The sequence below is a fragment of the Solanum lycopersicum genome, chromosome 12, assembly GCF_036512215.1.
Source record: "Solanum lycopersicum chromosome 12, SLM_r2.1".
Lineage (NCBI taxonomy): Eukaryota > Viridiplantae > Streptophyta > Magnoliopsida > Solanales > Solanaceae > Solanum > Solanum lycopersicum.
Window position 1 is genome coordinate 2,745,401 of NC_090811.1, and position 19,311 is coordinate 2,764,711.

Sequence of the window (19,311 nt, forward strand, 5' to 3'; positions counted from 1 at the left end):
TATAGTTAACTAATGCATAAATATCACTTTCATTTACTAACTGCATAGTTTAGTGTAAACATTTGATCTATTCATAATTAAATTTATACTATGAAGCAGCTTGCCAATAATTAAATAGATGTTCTATTTGCTTTGTTATTTAATTCATACTATTTTTTTTAATTTGCATGTGTTTCTTCTAACTTCATACATCTATATAGCTGAATCTCATTTATATGTTATTACAGTTTCGTTATTTTTGTGTTGCTTAGGTTATTTTTATTTAAATTTTAGTCATATATAACAGAAGTTCAATAATTTTTATCAAAATTCAATTATTTAAAATTGAGTCGTATATGTATGAACTTCAATTCGATAATTGAAATCAAACTAAAATGATTCTATATCAATCACATGAAACTTAAAGTGAATATACATAAAAAAAGAAAAATTATAAAAAAAAATAAATTAAAACAACGAACTTAAAATAGATTATAGGATCAAAATTTCTTTTTAAAAAAAATTCAAATCAAGACACCACATGCCGGCTATTGCGGTAAAAGTATCACAAATTGACTCTTCATACCAACTAAATCAATTGACTTCAAAGGTCTTTTTTTTTAGGTAAATTGATTTCTCCATTGACAACAAAATATAAAGAAAAATTGACAATTTGGCATAATTATAACCAATTTGATAAAGTTGAATTTTCTAAGATTTTCTTTTTTCTTAAAAGTCTATTTGTATGTCTGAACACAAAAATTTGTAGTTTACATTATTTTTTAAAATATATGATATATCATACGCAACATTTCAAATTATAAAAATAAAGATCAATAATTTATTATTTGAGTTAACTTGTTTTAAGAAACTAATTCACATTTCCATATCATTTGTCAATTATTGTTACATATACAAGCAAGGGATCAAATAATGTAATGGTGAATGTCTCCTTAACTTCTAATTTAATGAGATTTGAGAGTTTTAAATAGCTAAAATAAAGTTATTTATGGTTCTTGAAATTTGAGAGAGTTAATTATTTTGGTCATAATATTTCACTTTTTCATTATTGTTAGACGAATGTAATTTATATCATTGATTTATTGTTACAATAACAATCAGTATAGTTTTATAAAGTAGGATTGCAAAAAAGTAAAGTGTACACAAATTTTATTTATAGGTCAAAAATAAAGAAAATATTTCTGATAGACCTTCAATTCAAATAATTTATAATTCTATCTGTTAATCAATAATATGTGATTTAACATTATATTGGGGATTATTATGAATAATTTAAGCTATAGATATTCTTTTGTTATTTCTATTTTTTTAAAAAAACTTTCAATCAAATAAGTACTAATTGCAATTTGCTCAAGCAACTAGTGATGATTACAACCTCTAAACAACTCCTTTGGAAAAGGTTTATATAATATTTTCACCAAGAAAACTTGCAATAAGCAAGTAATTTACGCAATTCGCAAGTAGTATATTTTTAATAAAGATAATATTTTGATACGTTAAATTGTTTCCATGCGTGAAGTCAAGTAAGAACTAAACTGTTCAAATTTATTATACGTAACTTTATCTTGTAATTTATTAAATATCTTGAGTTTTTTCTTTCTTTATTATCTAAATAAAAGAGTGCTAGAGAAATTGAAATTAATTTATATTGTTCACCAATTTGAAGAGAAAATAAAATATTTTGTATTTTTATTTATTATTTCATAACATTCATCACATGTTTTTAAATTCTTTACATAATAAATAAGTTAATTTAAATTTTTTAAGGGTGTATAATGACAATATCAAAACATGAAGGACTTAACTGCAAAATATATAACTAAACTTCTACCGTCTCCTTCTCAGTCCTTCAATTTTCATTAGGGTTCAATTCTCTACCCAATCCAAAAATCGCCATGAAACTAGCTTCACTTGACAGTGTGACAAATGCTCACGACGATTCCATTTGGTCGGCGGCGTGGGTCCGGTCGACGGAGGAATATCCAGCGTTGCTTCTCACCGGAGGTCTTGACGAAACTGTGAGGTTATGGGACCCGAGTAACTTCGCTTGTGTTCAAACTTTCACCGGTCATTGTCTCGGCGTTGTATCTGTTGCTACACATCCTACTCGTAGAATTGCTGCATCTGCTTCTATAGATAGCTTTATTAGAGTTTTTGAGGTTGATACTAATAACACTATTGCTACTCTCGAAGCTCCTCCTTCTGAAGTCTGGCAATTGCAATTTAGTCCAAGTGTAAGTAAAGGAAAATGAAATTTTGATTGCACTGTAAAGTTGTTGTCATGCTGAAATGTAGGATAAGGTTGCTTACAATAGATTAGGAAGTGACAATTTCGAGATTTGAAATAGTCGCTAAGGCTGCATGCATTAAATCCTTGTGACTTGGCTGTTTCCCGGGTCACAAGCGTAGCGGGAGCTTAGTGCGCCAAATTGCCCTTTTTGGATTGCCTGTTATTGATGTTAACATTTAGCTTTAGTTTGAAGATGCATTGGAAACAGCCTCTTGCAGAAATGCAGGGCAAGGCTGCGTACAATAGATACTTGTGGTCAGGCCTTCCCCAGACCTGTGCTTAGTGAGAGCTTAGTGCACCAGCATGCGAAGTTGCATTGGAATTGCTTCAACCTTTTTTATGATTGATAATGTGGTGAAATATATAGGTTGGAAATTTGTATTGTTTTTCATTTTGTATGATTTTTTATGCATAAAGTTACAGTCTTTGTTTGGTTAGAATTGGTTTGGTTGAGACTTGAGAGGCTTGTATGCTAGTGGGAGCTTAGTGTACCGGCATGCGTTTTTGTTTGGATTGCTTGTTAGTTCTGTTAAAATTTAGCTTTAGTATGAAGTTGCATTGGAATTGCTTCATCCTTTTTTATGATTGATAATGTGGTGAAATATATAGGTTTGGAAATTTGTATTGTTTTTCATTTTGTATGATTCTTTATGCATAAAGTTACAGTCTCTGTTTGGTTAGAATTGGTTTGTTTAAGACTTGAGAGGCTTGTATGCTAGTGCTGTGAGAAGCTTTAGTTTCATGAGAGATATAATGTTTTTTTTAAGAGACAGATTATTCACCAGCTTTTAAATGATATGGTCTGGTCATGTACCGAGCAAAATGGATATCAATGATCCCAGCTAGTTTGGAATTGAGGCTTCAAATATGATTGGTTAACTTGGTTGTCTCTGTTAGTCTATCGTCTAGTGGTTTCTCTTTTTCCCTATCCTTTTTTATTGGCTGTTGGTAAATATTAGTTGTTCTTCTAGTGCTAGTCAAACTGTTAATGGTTGTACTAGAAGTTGATCTTGAGGTTAAGGCCTAAGGGAATATTCATATCTCTTCCATTCCTATACAAAATCCTGATTACGAGCTCAATGGAAATATCCTCCTTGGTACGAGCTCAACGGAAATATCCTCCTTGGTACCTCTATCTTTTTGCCCTGTTCCTTCAAAAATTACTTAAAGTCGGTGTAACAATATGGGTTGCCCTTACTTTAATGTTTCCGAAAGGGATCGAGTGAATAGGTGGCTTTACTTGTTTAGTAGTTGTGGTGGTGCCAAGATTCCTCTAGATATTTTTTTAATGCAAATACCTTATGAACAACAAATTACAGGCTGGAACTCAAAACAGTTTTCTGAAAAATGTCTCTTTAAAATGTCTTGTTAGAAGGCCCTTCCTAAGTAGAAGCATTGGTGACCCAAATTGTTTGCCCCCAGAACTTTGTTCAAGTGCAAAGGTTGAGAGACCAATGACTTAGGTCGCAGGTTCTAGGTGTGCCATGTGAACTAAGCCTGGTATTTAATTAGAGAAGGGTAGAGGTACTAACCCATCATCCCCGAGTTTCAAAGACCAGTTGTTGGTTCTAAGGATTTGCGCCACACTGATTTCTCAGCCATAAAAAAAAAAAAAAACTTTCTGACTGGTACTGACTGTGAAGAGTAATGCTGATCTAGTTCTTAGATCTGGATGAAAACAAACACGAATTTGATAAAGCGCTAGGATTTTTAGTGGACTCTGTATTAGCCATTATTTCTTGCTGTTCATCTTTATAAACGTTCATGTTATTGGATAAGAAATGTTGTTGGAACTGCAGTGGCAAATTGGCAATAGATAAGTGGGTAATCTACTTTATCTTAAAATAGCTATGATCTGCTTATATTATGGATTGTGACAGAGATGAGAACTTTTGTTTGACTAAACTGTCAAATCAATCATCTACATCTCAGTCTCCCAAGTTATTTGGACTCAATTTACCTATCAAAAAGAAGAAAAATAACAAGAAAATTGTTATTTTCTATAGTCTTTAAACATTGGGATTCATTTCCTTTATGACAAGTTAAAAGGGTGTTGGTATGTATACTTGTCACTTCCACATACATCTTGATGGTTTACTTTGAAATCTCTCTCATCATACCAGTATGTATGTTACTTGATCTATTGTCTTCTGGTATTCAATGTTTGCGGAAGAGCAATGTCTCCTTTTTATGATTTAACTTTTCGATGCACATCTTTATAGGATGCTTTAGGCAGTCGTCTTATGATTCTCAAACATTTTCCAGGGTAGCAATCTGGCAGCAGCTGGAGGTGGTAGTTCATCAGTCAAGGTGTGGGATACTAATCGGTGGGAACTTGTTACCACGATGTCCATTCCTCGTCAAGGAGCCCCACAACCATCTGATAAAAGCACCAACAAGAAATTTGTCCTTTCAGTTGCATGGAGTCCTGATGGTAGTCTTCTTGCTTGTGGATCAGTTGATGGGACTATCTCTGTTTTTGATGTAGCTCGCGCCAAGTTCCTTCACTTCTTAGATGGCCATACCATGCCTGTTCGTTCTCTCGTGTTTTCACCTTCACTTCACGACTCAAGAATACTCTTCTCAGCATCAGATGACGGTCATGTGCATATGTATGATGCTGAGGGGAAAACATTGCTCACGTCTTTATCGGGTCATGCAAGTTGGGTTCTGAGTGTTGATATCTCTCCAGACGGGGCAGCAATTGCAACGGGGTCAAGTGACAAGACGGTTAGGCTATGGGATCTTAAGATGAGAGCGGCTACGCAAACTTTAACCAACCATACAGATCAGGTTTGGGCTGTGGCTTTTGGACCAACATCAAGGACTGATGTTAGGTCCTGTATGCTTGCAAGTGTGTCTGATGACAAGAGTTTATCATTCTATCAGTACTCTTAACAGTTGCAGCCATTGCATGCTTTGTATGTTGGTATGATGTCTCAAGAAAATATTTGACTTATTTTCGAATTTGATTTAATATAAATATTTTCATGATAGAATTTGAAGTTCTTAAGCCCTTTAATAATTAAATTATCATTTTCTTGATAAATGAGTACATTCATATTGTTTTTAATCGTAAATTATAAATCTACTAATAGAAGAATTTGAAAAGTTATGATATAAAAAGTTATTTCATGTTGTGCTTATCGAAAGTCAATTTGACTAATTTATAAAGGCTAATTAAATCACATTGATTCAATATTTTAAACCAAAAAATTAGAAATTCTAAAATGACATGAAAAGTACTATTAATTACAATATTTTGCATATTAATATGATGAAAAAATACATTTTAAATGAACATTGTCTAGTTAAGATATCTAAGTGAATATTATATCAAATTTAGAGGACTATTGATAAATTATGTCATAATATATTAATAATTTAAAATCAACGTTAAAAGTCCACAAATCTATATTAAAAAAAAATTATTCGCATTTACTTCACAATCTTCATAATTCAACATAAACTACGTTAATACGCTTCTAGAAGTAGAATGTAAGACAATCTAATAATTATTTTGGGAAAATAAAATTTATATCACTATGAATTTATTACAAGTAATTCTCATCTGCATTTATTAAACAATTGAATTGGGAAATGGTAGCTTTTAATACTCATTGAATTTCGAAAAAAAAAAGAAGCTCCATTAATATTTCCAGCTAAATTTCAATTGTTCTTTCTATGTTTTACCAATACCTAAAAGATTTTGAACCTTGGAAGGTGGGCCTTGTATGAATATTTTAGTCGTTCAATAATAGTTGTTCACGAATGAATTTGACATATATTTTGAAAAATAATAAGTATAAAAGCAATATTAATATATTATTTTTGAGTATATTCTCTTCCTTTATTTTACTTGTCATTATGTGATTTGACATAGTCATTAAAAAAATAATTACTGATGTATGTATTTTATCAAACTATTCCTATTAAATGTTTTTTAGTATTAGATCTTGAAATGATTTGGAAAATAAGTATCTAATGATAAGGTAAAAATATGAAAAACAAATAATTATTTTTTCTTGATTTGTAAAAATGACAAGTAAAACTAAAATTTATTTTAAAAACAAATGACAAGTAAAAGTGAACGAGGGAGTATCATATTTAATGCTTCGAAAAATGTATTGGACAATAAATAGCAAAAGTAAAAATAAACACAAAAAAATAAAGGCATTATCTCTTAATTTGATAATGAAATTTTTTCTATGTAATTTTATTTTTTAAAAATATTTTTATCATTTTAGCTTTAATACCTTTTATGAAAAAAAAAGAAAAAAGATAAATTTATTTTTTAAAAAATAAAAACATTATAGATAAATAAGTGTTTTCCTATACTCGATATACGTAATTTTGACACAAAATTTTTAATTAAAAATAGATAAATTTCACTTATTTCATTGTTATCCTTCACCTTGGAATAACGATAAAATTGTTCTCATCAAATCATAAAAATAATCACTTATATTTAAATCATGATAGATTATCTATATCACATTTTTTAAAGGACGTCTTCCTAATAAAAAAACATTCTAATTATAAGACACTTAAAAAGTTTGGGAGTGAATTTGCAAAACCCCAAAACTATTGGTATTGAAATGCAAATATACAAAGTTTTGTGACAAATCTACCCCTATAAATTCTTCTGGAAACTGAAAAAAGTTTTTCATCAACTTTCCTCATTTAGCATATCATTGCATGAATGAAACTTCAAAAACCAACAAAAATAACTTATTGCTCAACTTTTCAAGGTAATTTTTTTTTTTAATATTTAAGTGAATTTTGTAATTTTATATTGATTATTATCATTTGTATGGTTATTATGTTCAAAGTAGATCCATAAGTTTTGAACTTATAGTTGTGAAGTTAATTAAGTGGATGCTAACTTAGTGTAGTTTTTTTTTTTTTTTTATGTAACGGGTAAGGTCTGCGTATACATTATTCTCCCTACACTTTCCTTTATCGGGTTACATTGAGTATGTTTTGTTTGGTAGTGTTCGATTTGTTTTTGTGTCATGACTATTTTGCGGGGCACTTAAGATATGTTTCGATTACTATGTTCGATAAGGTTTAGACAGATAGTAAGAAATCACCTAGCGATTTCTTTATATCAAGCATATGTTATAGTTTTAAGGGAATTAGGTGATTTTCGAAATAGTAAAAATTTCGAGGAAAATGATTAATGAAGAGGTTTGGGAGCAAAGACGGATCCAAAATTTGAAGTTTTATGGGTTTTTGCAATATCTTCAAGTTAATAGTATACGATAATAATTGGGTTTATGGTCAAATATTTTAATATATATATCGAGAAAAAAGCTATTCGGTTCTCGTGAACCCGCACACACTACTCTGGATCTGCCATTGTTTGGGAGAACTCCGGTTTCAAATTTTGCTTGAGTTTTAAATTACATAATATTCATATTAAAGTTTGATTCTCTTTTATTCTTTTTACGTTCCATCCGGTGGTAGAGGCTAGATTTTCACTAACGGGGTTCAACATTTACTATATTTACATATGAAAAAATTTGACCTTGCATATATATGGTCAGAGGCGGAGCTAGGATTTTCAATAAGAAGGTTCAAAATCTGTAGAAATACATAGCCGAAAGGGGTTCAACATCTACTAGGTATACCTATAAACTTATTTTAACCATGCACATATAATATAATTTTCCGCTGAAGGGGGTTTGGATGAACCCCTCCTTCGTACAAGGTAGCTCCGCCCTGTCTATGGTACTGAATTATGTTTTATGTCTTAGGTATCTCTTTGTTCTTTTGAAGAGTTTTGTGTGAGCATAGAACCATCCATACATCATATAAAATGGAAGGTTCTGAAGGAAGTGATCCGAATACGAATGTCGTTGAGAGAATGGACAGTAGTTGTTATGTCTCCTTCTTCAAAGACCAGGAATCATTTGGGGTTGTTGCTGCAGTTGTAGTTGCGATTATAGTACCTTTATTCCTCTCCGTTGTGCTTATGAGGAAGAAAAAGGCGAAACAGAGAGGAGTTTCGGTTAAAGCTGGTGGTGAGGCAGGTCTTACAATGCGGAATGCTAAGTCAGCCAAGTTGATTGAAGTTCCATGGGAAGGGGCTACGACTATGGCAGCTTTATTCGAAAGGTCTTGTAGGAAACATTCGAGTAAACGTTGTCTTGGAACAAGAAAACTAGTTAGTAGGGACTTTGTAACAGCAAAGGATGGAAGGAAGTTTGAGAAACTTCACTTGAGTGAGTATCACTGGGAGAGTTACGGGCAAACGTTTGATCGGGCTTGCAACTTTGCATCTGGACTTGTTAATTTAGGTCATGATGTGGAGACTCGCGCTGCTATATTCTCTGAAACTCGTGCAGAGTGGATCATTGCATTTCAGGTATTCGAGAGTTCTTTACTCCCTCCGTTTCAATTTGCTTTCTTTACTTTCAGTCTCTAACCTCTTTTGGCAACTTTTCAATTCTAAACTTTCCATGTGACATGTTCTTCACTTTCCTAAACTCCGTGTAAAGTCAAAACCAGACAGCAAATTAAAACGGAGGGAGTAGTTCTGTATTTGTTTGTTATCTGATTACTACAGGAATACAACATTTTATAGTTGAAATTATTGTTCTCAGGGATGCTTCCGCCAGAATATAACTGTCGTTACTATTTATGCTTCTTTGGGAGATGATGCCCTTATACACTCGTTAAACGAGGTGGGAGATTTAAATATGTTTTCTTCTAGATTACGCGAGGTGCTAGTTGATATGCAATGAATTGAATTCACTTGTGTTCATTCACAGACTCAAGCATCCACATTGATTTGTGACGCCAAGCAACTTAAAAAATTGGCTGCAATCGGTTCTAACCTGAAAACCATCTCGAATGTCATATATTTTGAAGATGATGAGACTTCAATAGATTCAAGCACTTCTACGGATATTGATAGCTGGAGGGTTACATCTTTCTCCGAAGTTGAAAAACTTGGTAAGAGTAATCCTATTCAACCAATACTGCCTATAAAGAAAGATATCGCGGTGATCATGTATACAAGTGGTAGCACAGGCATGCCTAAGGTAAAATGCAGCTTGCTTTTAATTTTCCTTTCTGATATGATATTTACCTTAGAGCTGAATGATTCTCGATTGAGCTCTATTGTTATGTTTTAGGGTGTCATGATAACTCATGGAAACATTGTAGCCACGGCTGCTGCAGTTACGACTGTCATTCCAAAACTTGGCAGCAACGATGTCTATTTGGGGTATCTACCTTTGGCTCATGTTTTTGAGTTAGCGGCTGAGGTAATCTTCAGAGTTCATACATCGTTTGTTTCTGTTATAATCTGCTTGGCCAAGTTTTTCGGAGAAAATTAGTGCTCCTAGTGAATTCGAAGCACTTTTATAAAACTTGTCCACACACTAATTGCTGCTCAAACAGCACTTTTCAAAGTAAAGTTGATTTTAGAAGTTCGACCAAACAGACTATTTGTCTTCTTCATCTAGCAATGAAGTAGTTCTGAGTGATTCTGGTTTTGCAGACTGTTATGTTGACTGCTGGTGCTTCAATCGGTTATGGCTCGGCTCTGACATTGACAGATACATCTAATAAAATCATGAAAGGGACTAAAGGAGATGCCTCAGCTTTAAAGCCTACTTTAATGGCAGCAGTTCCAGCCATTCTAGATCGTGTTAAGGACGGCGTTATAAAGAAGGTTTAAACTGGACCTTCTGAGCTTTAAGTGCATATTTAGGTTGGGATGATTATAAGGCCTGCCTCAAATGAAGTACTGATCACTTGATTCTGTTTTTCTTAATCTAGGTGGAGGAGAGGGGAGGATCTGCAAAGAAACTTTTTGATATTGCCTTTAAACGTCGATTGACTGCTATAGAAGGTAGCTGGTTTGGAGCATGGGGTCTAGAGAAAATACTATGGGAGGTGATGATATTTAAAAAGATACGATCAGTACTCGGAGGAGATATACGTTTCATGCTTTGTGGTGGTGCTCCTCTATCAGGAGATACACAAAGATTTATCAACATTTGTATGGGGTAAATATCAGAAAACTGTTCCGAATATGCTCTACACTTTTTTCGACACTTCACTCTGGATGGACTGTTTATTGTTACGAGTTCTATAATCAACTTGTTTGGAACTGAGGCTTAGTTGTTGTTGTTGCTGCAGAGCGCCTATTGGTCAAGGATATGGCTTGACAGAGACATCTGCAGGAGCAGCCTTTTCCGAGTCAGATGATCCTTCTGTTGGTCGCGTTGGTCCACCTGTTCCTTGTTGCTATATAAAGGTATAGACAAATAGAAAAAAGCTAGTTAGTCCAGAAACTAAAGAAATCGTTGCCCTTTGTTCCTTCCTTTCAAACTTTATTAACTCGATAAGTTTAGGAATTTTCTGCTTATTTATGACAGTGCTGGTGTTTGGTTATTAATATGTAATGTGTTGAACAATACAGCTTATTTCTTGGGAAGAAGGAGGTTACACAGTTGCTGATAAGCCGATGCCTCGGGGAGAAGTAGTTGTTGGTGGGAACAGTGTTACTGCTGGTTACTTCAACAATGGTGATAAAACTAATGAGGAATACAAGGTACTTCTGAGCTACTGCTTGTAAATGGACTGAATTTGGTCATATCGCGAGCCTGTTCATGTTGTTTATATCTTAAATGCAGGTTGATGAGAGAGGGATGCGCTGGTTCTACACTGGTGATATTGGAAGGTTTCATCCTGATGGATGCCTCGAAATCATTGATAGAAAGAAAGATATTGTTAAACTTCAGCACGGGGAGTATATCTCACTCGGAAAGGTGCATTCTACGTATCTTCATTTTAAGATCACAAGATTCAAGAATTTTCTTTACTCGGAGTTTTGATTTATGGCAATTATAATGACAAGTTGATGCTCGTTGCAGGTTGAGGCTGCACTTTCCTCAAGCAATTATGTGGATAACATCATGGCCTATGCAGACCCCTTCCACAGTTACTGTGTTGCACTAGTTGTTCCTTCACAAAAGGTGCTTGAGAAATGGGCACAAGAAAATGGCATCGAGCATAGAGCTTTTTCTGATCTGTGCAACAAAGTTGAAGCAGTCAATGAGGTCCAGCAATCACTCTCAAAGGTTCGTCTCCTTTTCATCCGAATTATCATCAATCACGACCCCTATTGAGCAGGAAATGACCTTAGATAGGACGTTATATGAGGTTGGTAGCTATTGGTAGTCGAGTGTTGTTGTACTTCTAGTAGTATGATTTAGGTATCACGTAGTCCCCTTTTTCCCGATGTGTATTAGTATTTGTTTACACTTATTTTGTACATCCGCCTATCAGTTACAAGGGTCTACAGAAACATTCTTTCTATCCCCACAAAGGTATAGGTAAGGTCTGCGTACATCCTCCCCTCTATCTCTCTCCGACCCCACTTCTGAGATTATATTGGCCTATGACAGCTCGGTGCTAGCTAGGTCAATCTAGATAACTCAAAACTATCGTAAGAGAGGACATCCTAGGAGACATAATTGAAGAGTGTTATGCTGAAATGCAGGTAGGCAAAGCTGCAAGATTGGACAAGTTTGAGATTCCTGCAAAGATCAAGTTGATACCCGAGCCATGGACGCCTGAGTCCGGATTAGTCACTCCAGCTCTCAAACTGAAGCGCGAACCCCTAAAGGCGAAATTCAAGGATGAACTTATGAACTTGTATCAGTAACTGAATTATCATCTCAGTATTGATTGACAGAAGCAGTTTTGCTTGTGAAGTGAAATCTCACAATCTTATTTTTCTTGTTGTACTACATTTTAAGCAACTATGCTAAGGTCTCCTTTATCACATTGCTGTTCTCTTATATGCTTGTCACATTCAGTCTCGGAGTCAAAATTTTCATTACAGGTGTTAGAAAACATGATGATATAAACACACGAAAGAAGTCAAAAGGCGTCCATGGAAATCGTTCATGTGCTCTTTAACTAGTTCGAAAACACAACAACAGATGTATTCAATTCAAGACCACTAAACATATTAGCATTACATGAACCTCTTGAATCATTCAACATAAAACCAGTTCCATTTTCTTTTCAGTTTATCATTAACAACTTCACTGCACAACCATTCCATGTTAGGTGCAGACATGCAACAGAACAGATAACAACTAATACAGAACGAAAGACGTTCTTTTCTTCAATCTAGGTTTGATAAATCTAGGAGACCAAATTCACCATTATAACAGTAGAAACAAGTTGGCACTTGCAAAAATCAGAGACATAATGGGAAAAGAGTAAAAGCCAAGGATGAATTGCCTGCCGGTGACTGTCGTAAGACAGTTAAGAACTTGTAATCACCGGACAACTGGAGCGTGTTGCTGAGTCCCATTGCCTTGCATGGTAATAACCATATGAGAGGATACACTGAAGGCCATGTGATCAGGCTGCTGCTGCTGGAAGTTGATGCCATTGTGGACGACATCTTGACGGACACTTGAGAAAGCAGAAGTTGAACCTTCATGCTCAACTGAGTCTAGAGAAGAAGTTGAGTTAGTAGGATAACTATTTGGATCAGATTGATGAACTTTCTTTGAGCTGAGGAAACGTCCACCCGACCCTCTAACTCTGTTCACTGCATGAAGATGTCGTGACTCATGAAGATATGGCTGCACGCAAAAAGTTGACCAGACGAATAAGCTCAAAATTCATCTTGAAGAATGATAAAAGTGTAAGTACACAACCCTAGACTTTCTATTAGTAGTCCTCCTAATTGATTTGCTTCTGTGCACATGGTCCTATTACTGGCGTTACAGACCAGCTCGAATAGCACATAATGTTAGCCCCAAAACTCGGAAATGCAAAGCCACTAGATCTCTATAACCAACCTACTTCCATGTTTCTTCTGCCATATTGATCATTACGATGAAAATTTTCATACCAGAATACTAGAGTAGATGCTATTCTCTAAAGAATGAAGCAGGAATACGACAAGTTTCATTAGTCAAGACAACGATGACAAATGTAGTACAACATTAACGAAGAACCACAGTAACTAGACTTAGGGAATCATGACTTATACAGTAACACTGAGCACTTAACGGAATAATGCCTGATCATGTATCGATTATTCCTAAATACAATAAAGGTGCAGAAGAGCAATAAGTACCCAAATTACCTTTCTATTTTTGACAAGTTTGTTCTGAGCCTCAAGCTTTGCACGTATCTGTCTCCGCCTTAGGATCCCATGGTACTGTTTTGCATTAACATAGATTGGTCCATCCTCTGCCATATCAACGGGGAGTGGGACACGGGTAGGTGCTATGCCCATCATTTGAGGCTGCATTGACCAAATATCAAACTTAGAACATTTACGAGATAATTAGGAGTCGGTATGTGATACCATTATACATCTCCTTTGCAAACTTACAGCAGCTACAACTAGAATGACAGAATTCTGCTCATTGTTTGCAATCAAGTATTCTCTCCGTCCCAAAGTAAGTGTCACTTTAGCAAACTACCCATTATTTTTCTTAACAGACATGAAATGAGCTAAAGTGACACTTATTTTAGGACGAATGGAGTACATACAAGAGACAAAAACCAAAGCAGATTACTCACATAAGGCTGAGGTCCATAAGCAGTATATAAGCCACTGATATAGGGATCAGAGTAGCCAAAAGCAGATAAACCCTGCAACGTGAGAAAACAATAAATAAGATTACGCCAAAAGCTAAGGCAAAAATCTCTAAAAAGGAGACAACATACAGTTGAATTGGCCACTTCATTTTGCAAAGAAAAAAGAGCAGGCTTTATTTGAACCTGCATATCTCTTCCATATCTTTCATCATGAGCTGGAAAATCATAAGTAAGATGTAAGATGATCAATCATTATCAGCAAAAGAACTTCATCAAGTAAAAAAACTAAAGCTTGTTGAGATAGATAATCTATTTATGTATCGGGAAAAAAAAAACTAGCCGAATGGACAGAAGAAAACTATAAAGTATCTGTACCATATTCTGAGGAAGCACATTGATCTTGAGAATTTGTTTTCCCTGAGGCAGTCATTTCGTCTTGAGAGTTAAGAGTTGTATGTGTCAACCGCAATGTCTCGCCTTGTAAGTCAGGATCCAAAGACTTCATATCTCCTGGCAGCAAGGAGATGGAAATTCCACTTCTGAGACCAATTTTCCGATTATAATGTGAAGTTTCTTGTTCATTGGAACTCACCATGATTAGCTATTCAAAGCAAACAACAACATACCCAACGTAGTCCGACAAGGTGGGGTCTAGGGAGGGATAGAGTGTTGTACACAGACCTTACCCCTACCTAACGGAGATAGGAAGGTTGTCTTCGAAAGATCCCCGGCTCGGTAATTTATATCAAAGAACATACAGAAATAAAGAAATATAACAACCACTAGAGGAAGAATCACATAGCATATATGAAAAATGAAACAACATCAACAAAATCTTAGTCATCAAACCTGCAACACGAACTCCCATAAGGTGATAAAATACACAAGGACAGACAGGCTTATGCGGTAACAACAACAACAACATACCCAATGTAGTTCCACTAGTGGAATTTGGGAAGAGTACGATGTATGCACACATTACCCCTACCTTTGTGGGATAGAGAGGCTGTTCTCGATAGACCTTGCCTCAAAAGAGAAGTTTCCGAAGCAGAATTGTGGGTAAGCATTCTGTGACTGATGTTTACATGCAGTAACTAGTAACTAGCAGTTCATCAATACATAATACAAGACCATTAACCTACCCGATATACTCGACTCATATATATGACTATAAAAAACCATAGTAGAAAGGATTTGATCAGACATAGCAAAATGAACACCTAAAATGAAATGAACAAAAAAAAAATTACCAATGGGAAAATTAAAACAAAAAACCACATGCATCTTGCTCTAACATCATGAGAATCTTATATCCCAAAGATTACTTGATCAACATACCAAGTCATATATCACGAGAAAACCATGTGGCTCGGATTCTCCAAAAATACACTATTTTAGGAGTATCCCACATGCACCCCGTCTATATTTTGAAGAGTCCGAGCAACATAGCCAGCAAACTCTTCAAAAAGATAAGGCGAAAAACACTAGATCAGAACCTAGAACACAAGATCAAGAAACATTCAACCAAATATTTAAATGTTTATTACATCAAAAACACCACTCTCCAAATATTACTATCATCAAAAGAACTTCCATGGATATTAGAAGAAAAAACACATTCTCCTATGACAACCCATAAACAAAAAATATGCAGAAAACCCATAAAGATATGAACTTTACTCATTATTCCCCTTATAAATATGCATAACCATCTTAAAAAGACATATTTTTTTACTTTAAACCCCACATGCACTCAAGACTCACTCTGTAGAATATTCTTATACCCCAAAAGGGAAATTTAGAGGCAAAATGAAACTTTAAGAAGAAAACTATTGGGCATGCACATAAAAAATCCACCCAGTGCACTAAGCTCCTGCTATATGTAGGGTCCGGGAAGGACCAGAACATAAGAGCATATTGGACACAGCCTTACATGCAGTTCTACAGAGGTTGTTTTCACAGCTCAAAACCGTGACCTTCAAGTCACATCGCAACAAATTTACCAATAATGCTAAATATATAGAACAAAAGATCAAGAAAGAATCAACCAATTATGCTGATCTTTATTACATCAAGAACCCCACTCTGCAAATGTTACTATCACCAACAGAATATCCATAGATATAACAATAAAAAAACCCAGTTTCCTATCACAACCCATAAACAGAAAATATACAGAAAAGCAATAAAGATTGCAACTTCACTCATTTTTCCCAAATCAATATGCAAAAACATTTTAAATAGACATATCTTTGACTTAAAAGTCCACATGCATTCAAGAATTTCACTGTATGTAGAACATTCTTTATCTAACCAAAACAGTAAATATACCCAAAAAGGAAATTTAGAGATCAATACTAAAACGAAACTATTAAAAGAAGAAAACCAATAAAGATTGCAACTTTACTCATTATTCCCCTTATTCATATGCAAAACCATCTAAAAAACACATATTTGACTTTAAAGTCCACATGCATTCAAGATTTTCGCTATGTAGAACATTCTTTATGCAACCAAACCAGTATACACACAACACCCAAAAAAGGAAATTTAGAGATCAATAGCAAAATGTAACTATTAGAAGAAGAAAACCAATAAAGGTTACAACTTTACTCACTATTCCACTTTATCAATATACAAAACCATCTTAAAAACACATCTTTGACTTTAAAAGTCCACATGCATTCAAGATTTTCACTATGTAGAACATTCTTTATCTAACCAAACCAGTACATACACAACATCCAAAAAGGGAAATTTAGAGATCAATAGTAAAATGAAACTATTACAAGAAGAAAACCAATAAAGATTGCAACTTTACTCATTATTCCGCTTATTCACATACAAAATTTATCTTAAAAACACATCTTTGACTTTAAATTCCACATGCATTTCAAGATTTTCACTATGTAGAACATTCTTTATCTAACCAAACCAGTACATACACATCAAAAAGGGAAATTTAGAGATCAATAGCAAAATGAAACTATTACAAGAAGAAAACCAATAAAGATTGCAACTTTACTCATTATTCCTCTTATTCACATACAAAACCATCTTAAAAACACATCTTTGACTTTAAAGTCCACATGCATTTCAAGATTTTCACTATGTAGAACATTCTTTATCTTAACCAATACACAATACCCAAAAAAGAGAAATTTAGAAATCAAAACCAAAATAAAACAACCAAACAAAAAAAAGAAGAAGAAAAAAACTATTGGGCAAAAACACATAAATAAATCCAATACTTAAAACATGAAAAAACATAAAAAAAAAAAATGAAAGAAAAAAAAAAGTGAATGGATTTAGAGAAGGACCTGTGGAATCCACTAAAGTTAAGAAAAGAAATAAACACAAGTGTTGCTTGTTGGTATGAAATCAAGCATGTCTCCTTCCTTGAAACTCTCTCTCTCTCTTCTCTTTTCTCTCTCTAAAAAGAAATCTTTTTTTTTTTTTTGCCTTGTAAGAAATGGCATAAGAATCTCTGTGCATCTTCTTGCTGGCTATGATGTACACACTGTACAGTTAGATGATTAATTAACAATTAATTTTTTTTTCTACTTTAATTTAATTTTACTTTTTCTACTTTGGGACTTCAAACTTTTGACAACAATTTACTTTTGTTCTCTATCTGCATTTAATTTAAACCAAACTGAATTTTAAAAAAAAAAATTAAAACAAACTTCTTTGGGGCTTTTCAACTTCCTTTTTATTCTTCAGGAATCTTATTTTTTTAACAAACATATAATATTAACATATATAAAGTTGAAATGTTAAATCTTTATTAAGTGAAATATTTTATATTTGAAAAAAATAGAATTAAGAATAACTTCATATTCTATATTTAAAAAGATAAAATATAATGTAAAATATTATCATACTTTAAAGATTTCTCTTCACGAACCTCATTTGTATACTATATTAAATATAGTACTATTATTAATGTTATTGAAAAATTAAAAATTAAATGTAAGTCCTTTTTACTAGAGATGATTTTATTCTTAAAATTTAAATTCAATTTTTGGTCATTTTTTGAGCCCTAGATCGGAAGCTTAGGTGCTATTGTTCTGTATCTTATTTGTATCAAAATAGACGATAAAACTACATCAATCAACAATTACCGTAGCCTTTAAGATTGCTTTTGCCTCGTGATAAAATGATCTCGCAAAACAGATCAACGATAACCTAAAAACAAATCAAACTACGAAAAGGATATGAGAAGTTTTGTAATAATTTTTTTATTGCAATTAAAAAAATACTTGTCATTGAAAAAATAAGGAAAGAAATTGAATTTAAGGGAGTATATTATAGAAAAAATCTGAATTATAATAAAAATTAATATTAAAAAAATTAAGTGAACACATTAATGGGAATTTTTAACCAAACTAAGTCATTATATAAAACAATTTACCAAAGTAATATATTTTTCTAAAATTTTACAAAACTAGTATAAATGTATTTCATGGTAACGTTTTAGGGTATATTTTATTTTTTAAAAACTAACTGCATTAGGTTGATATACGTTACTGTAAGTAACGTTTTACTTTTAAAACGTTATTTTCAATAACGTTTTACTCCTAAAACGTTATTGTGAGTAACGTATATCAATCTGACGCCATCAACTTTTAAAAAACGAAATATATCCTAAAACATTACTGTGAAATACGTTTATACTAGTTTTGTAAAATTTTAAAAAAACATATTATTTTGATAAATGACTTTATATAATAGCTTAGTTTCGTTAAAACCTCCATCAATGGCATCACCAACATCAATATTCAAACTATTTTAATATAGTAAAAATTTTTTTTATAAATTTTGTCTTTAGTACTTTATCATCATTCAATGGTTCTTCTTCTTCTTGATTGGGTCCCACTTGAATAAAACAAAAATTAATTTACTTTGGCTGTCATCATCAACTCTGTACACTCCGCTGTAACTCTAGTAAAATAGCTCCCTATTCGAACCCTTTGATAAAAAATATTAATATTAGTTATATTATATTTTTACTTATATAATAAATATTTTTTTTTATTTGTCTATAGATTTAATGTTTAAAAAATTTAAACTCCTTATTAATAACTTTAGTTTCACTACTAAACTTTTACCTCACCAACAACAATAATAATAATTAATACTCTCGCTGTTTCAAAAAGAATAACCTCCTTTACTTATTAGTATGTTTCAAAAAGAATGATCTCTTTCTTTTTTTGATAACAACTTTCCACGTGGTATTTTAAGGTCACAAGATCAAAAGATAATTTTGTACATTTGACATAATTTTAATTTAGGACCACAAGATTTAAAAATCTTCTTTATACTTTTAAACTCTGTGTTAAATCAAACTATGTCATTTTTTGTGAAACGGAAAAAGTAATATAATCAGGATAATTTAACGAATAAAATTTAATTGTTTGAGAAAAGTT

The 19,311-nt window shown here is 33.1% G+C and overlaps 3 protein-coding genes across 12 annotated transcripts; 2 read left to right on the plus strand and 1 right to left on the minus strand.

Annotated features, from left to right (window-relative positions):
- Nucleotides 1-1,793: 1,793 nt before the first annotated feature.
- Nucleotides 1,794-5,289, plus strand: LOC101246693 (WD repeat-containing protein). Its single transcript, NM_001347322.1, has 2 exons — nt 1,794-2,234; nt 4,556-5,289. Exons 1-2 carry the CDS (start codon nt 1,896-1,898, stop codon nt 5,186-5,188), a joined length of 972 nt encoding a protein of 323 aa, NP_001334251.1. The 5' UTR covers nt 1,794-1,895; the 3' UTR covers nt 5,189-5,289.
- Nucleotides 5,290-6,958: 1,669 nt separating this feature from the next.
- LOC101246995 (long chain acyl-CoA synthetase 8-like) lies at nt 6,959-12,111 on the plus strand. 3 transcript variants are annotated; one of them, XM_010315458.4, is made up of 13 exons: nt 6,959-7,041; nt 7,840-7,917; nt 8,050-8,660; nt 8,899-8,979; nt 9,067-9,339; nt 9,433-9,564; nt 9,801-9,974; nt 10,082-10,311; nt 10,445-10,562; nt 10,728-10,859; nt 10,942-11,076; nt 11,182-11,388; nt 11,811-12,111. In XM_010315458.4, exons 3-13 carry the CDS (start codon nt 8,112-8,114, stop codon nt 11,973-11,975), a joined length of 2,196 nt encoding a protein of 731 aa, XP_010313760.2. In that variant the 5' UTR covers nt 6,959-7,041; nt 7,840-7,917; nt 8,050-8,111; the 3' UTR covers nt 11,976-12,111. The 3 variants fall into 3 exon arrangements, with proteins under 3 accessions (XP_010313760.2, XP_069148921.1, XP_069148920.1); XM_069292820.1 differs by lacking the exon at nt 7,840-7,917; XM_069292819.1 differs by lacking the exon at nt 6,959-7,041 and having other exon boundaries at nt 7,806-7,917.
- A 200-nt stretch (nt 12,112-12,311) lies between these two features.
- On the minus strand, nt 12,312-18,151 carry LOC101247294 (nuclear transcription factor Y subunit A-7-like). 8 transcript variants are annotated; one of them, XM_010315462.4, is made up of 6 exons: nt 14,475-18,151; nt 14,258-14,392; nt 14,012-14,097; nt 13,865-13,936; nt 13,422-13,583; nt 12,312-12,912 (listed from the first exon to the last, which is right to left on the minus strand). In XM_010315462.4, exons 2-6 carry the CDS (start codon nt 14,385-14,387, stop codon nt 12,601-12,603), a joined length of 762 nt encoding a protein of 253 aa, XP_010313764.1. In that variant the 5' UTR covers nt 14,388-14,392; nt 14,475-18,151; the 3' UTR covers nt 12,312-12,600. The 8 variants fall into 8 exon arrangements, with proteins under 8 accessions (XP_010313764.1, XP_010313763.1, XP_010313762.1 ...); XM_010315461.4 differs by having other exon boundaries at nt 14,258-14,421; nt 17,203-17,496; XM_010315460.4 differs by having other exon boundaries at nt 17,203-17,397.
- Between the last annotated feature and the right edge of the window lie 1,160 nt (nt 18,152-19,311).

Bases quoted from the DNA above. Each gene is read 5' to 3' on its own strand.
- LOC101246693 (NM_001347322.1), top strand. From the start codon at position 1,896: ATGAAACTAGCTTCACTTGACAGTGTGACAAATGCTCACGACGATTCC. The intron at 2,235-4,555 runs GTAAGTAAAGGA...AACATTTTCCAG, and splicing joins AATTGCAATTTAGTCCAAGT to GGTAGCAATCTGGCAGCAGC.
- LOC101247294 (XM_004251633.5), bottom strand. From the start codon at position 14,477: ATGGTGAGTTCCAATGAACAAGAAACTTCACATTATAATCGGAAAATT. The intron at 13,584-13,864 runs GTGAGTAATCTG...TGGTCAATGCAG, and splicing joins CTTATGGACCTCAGCCTTAT to CCTCAAATGATGGGCATAGC. The intron at 12,913-13,421 runs GTAATTTGGGTA...TTTTGCGTGCAG, and splicing joins AACTTGTCAAAAATAGAAAG to CCATATCTTCATGAGTCACG.
- LOC101246995 (XM_010315458.4), top strand. From the start codon at position 8,112: ATGGAAGGTTCTGAAGGAAGTGATCCGAATACGAATGTCGTTGAGAGA. The intron at 8,980-9,066 runs GTGGGAGATTTA...GTTCATTCACAG, and splicing joins TTATACACTCGTTAAACGAG to ACTCAAGCATCCACATTGAT. The intron at 11,077-11,181 runs GTGCATTCTACG...TGCTCGTTGCAG, and splicing joins AGTATATCTCACTCGGAAAG to GTTGAGGCTGCACTTTCCTC.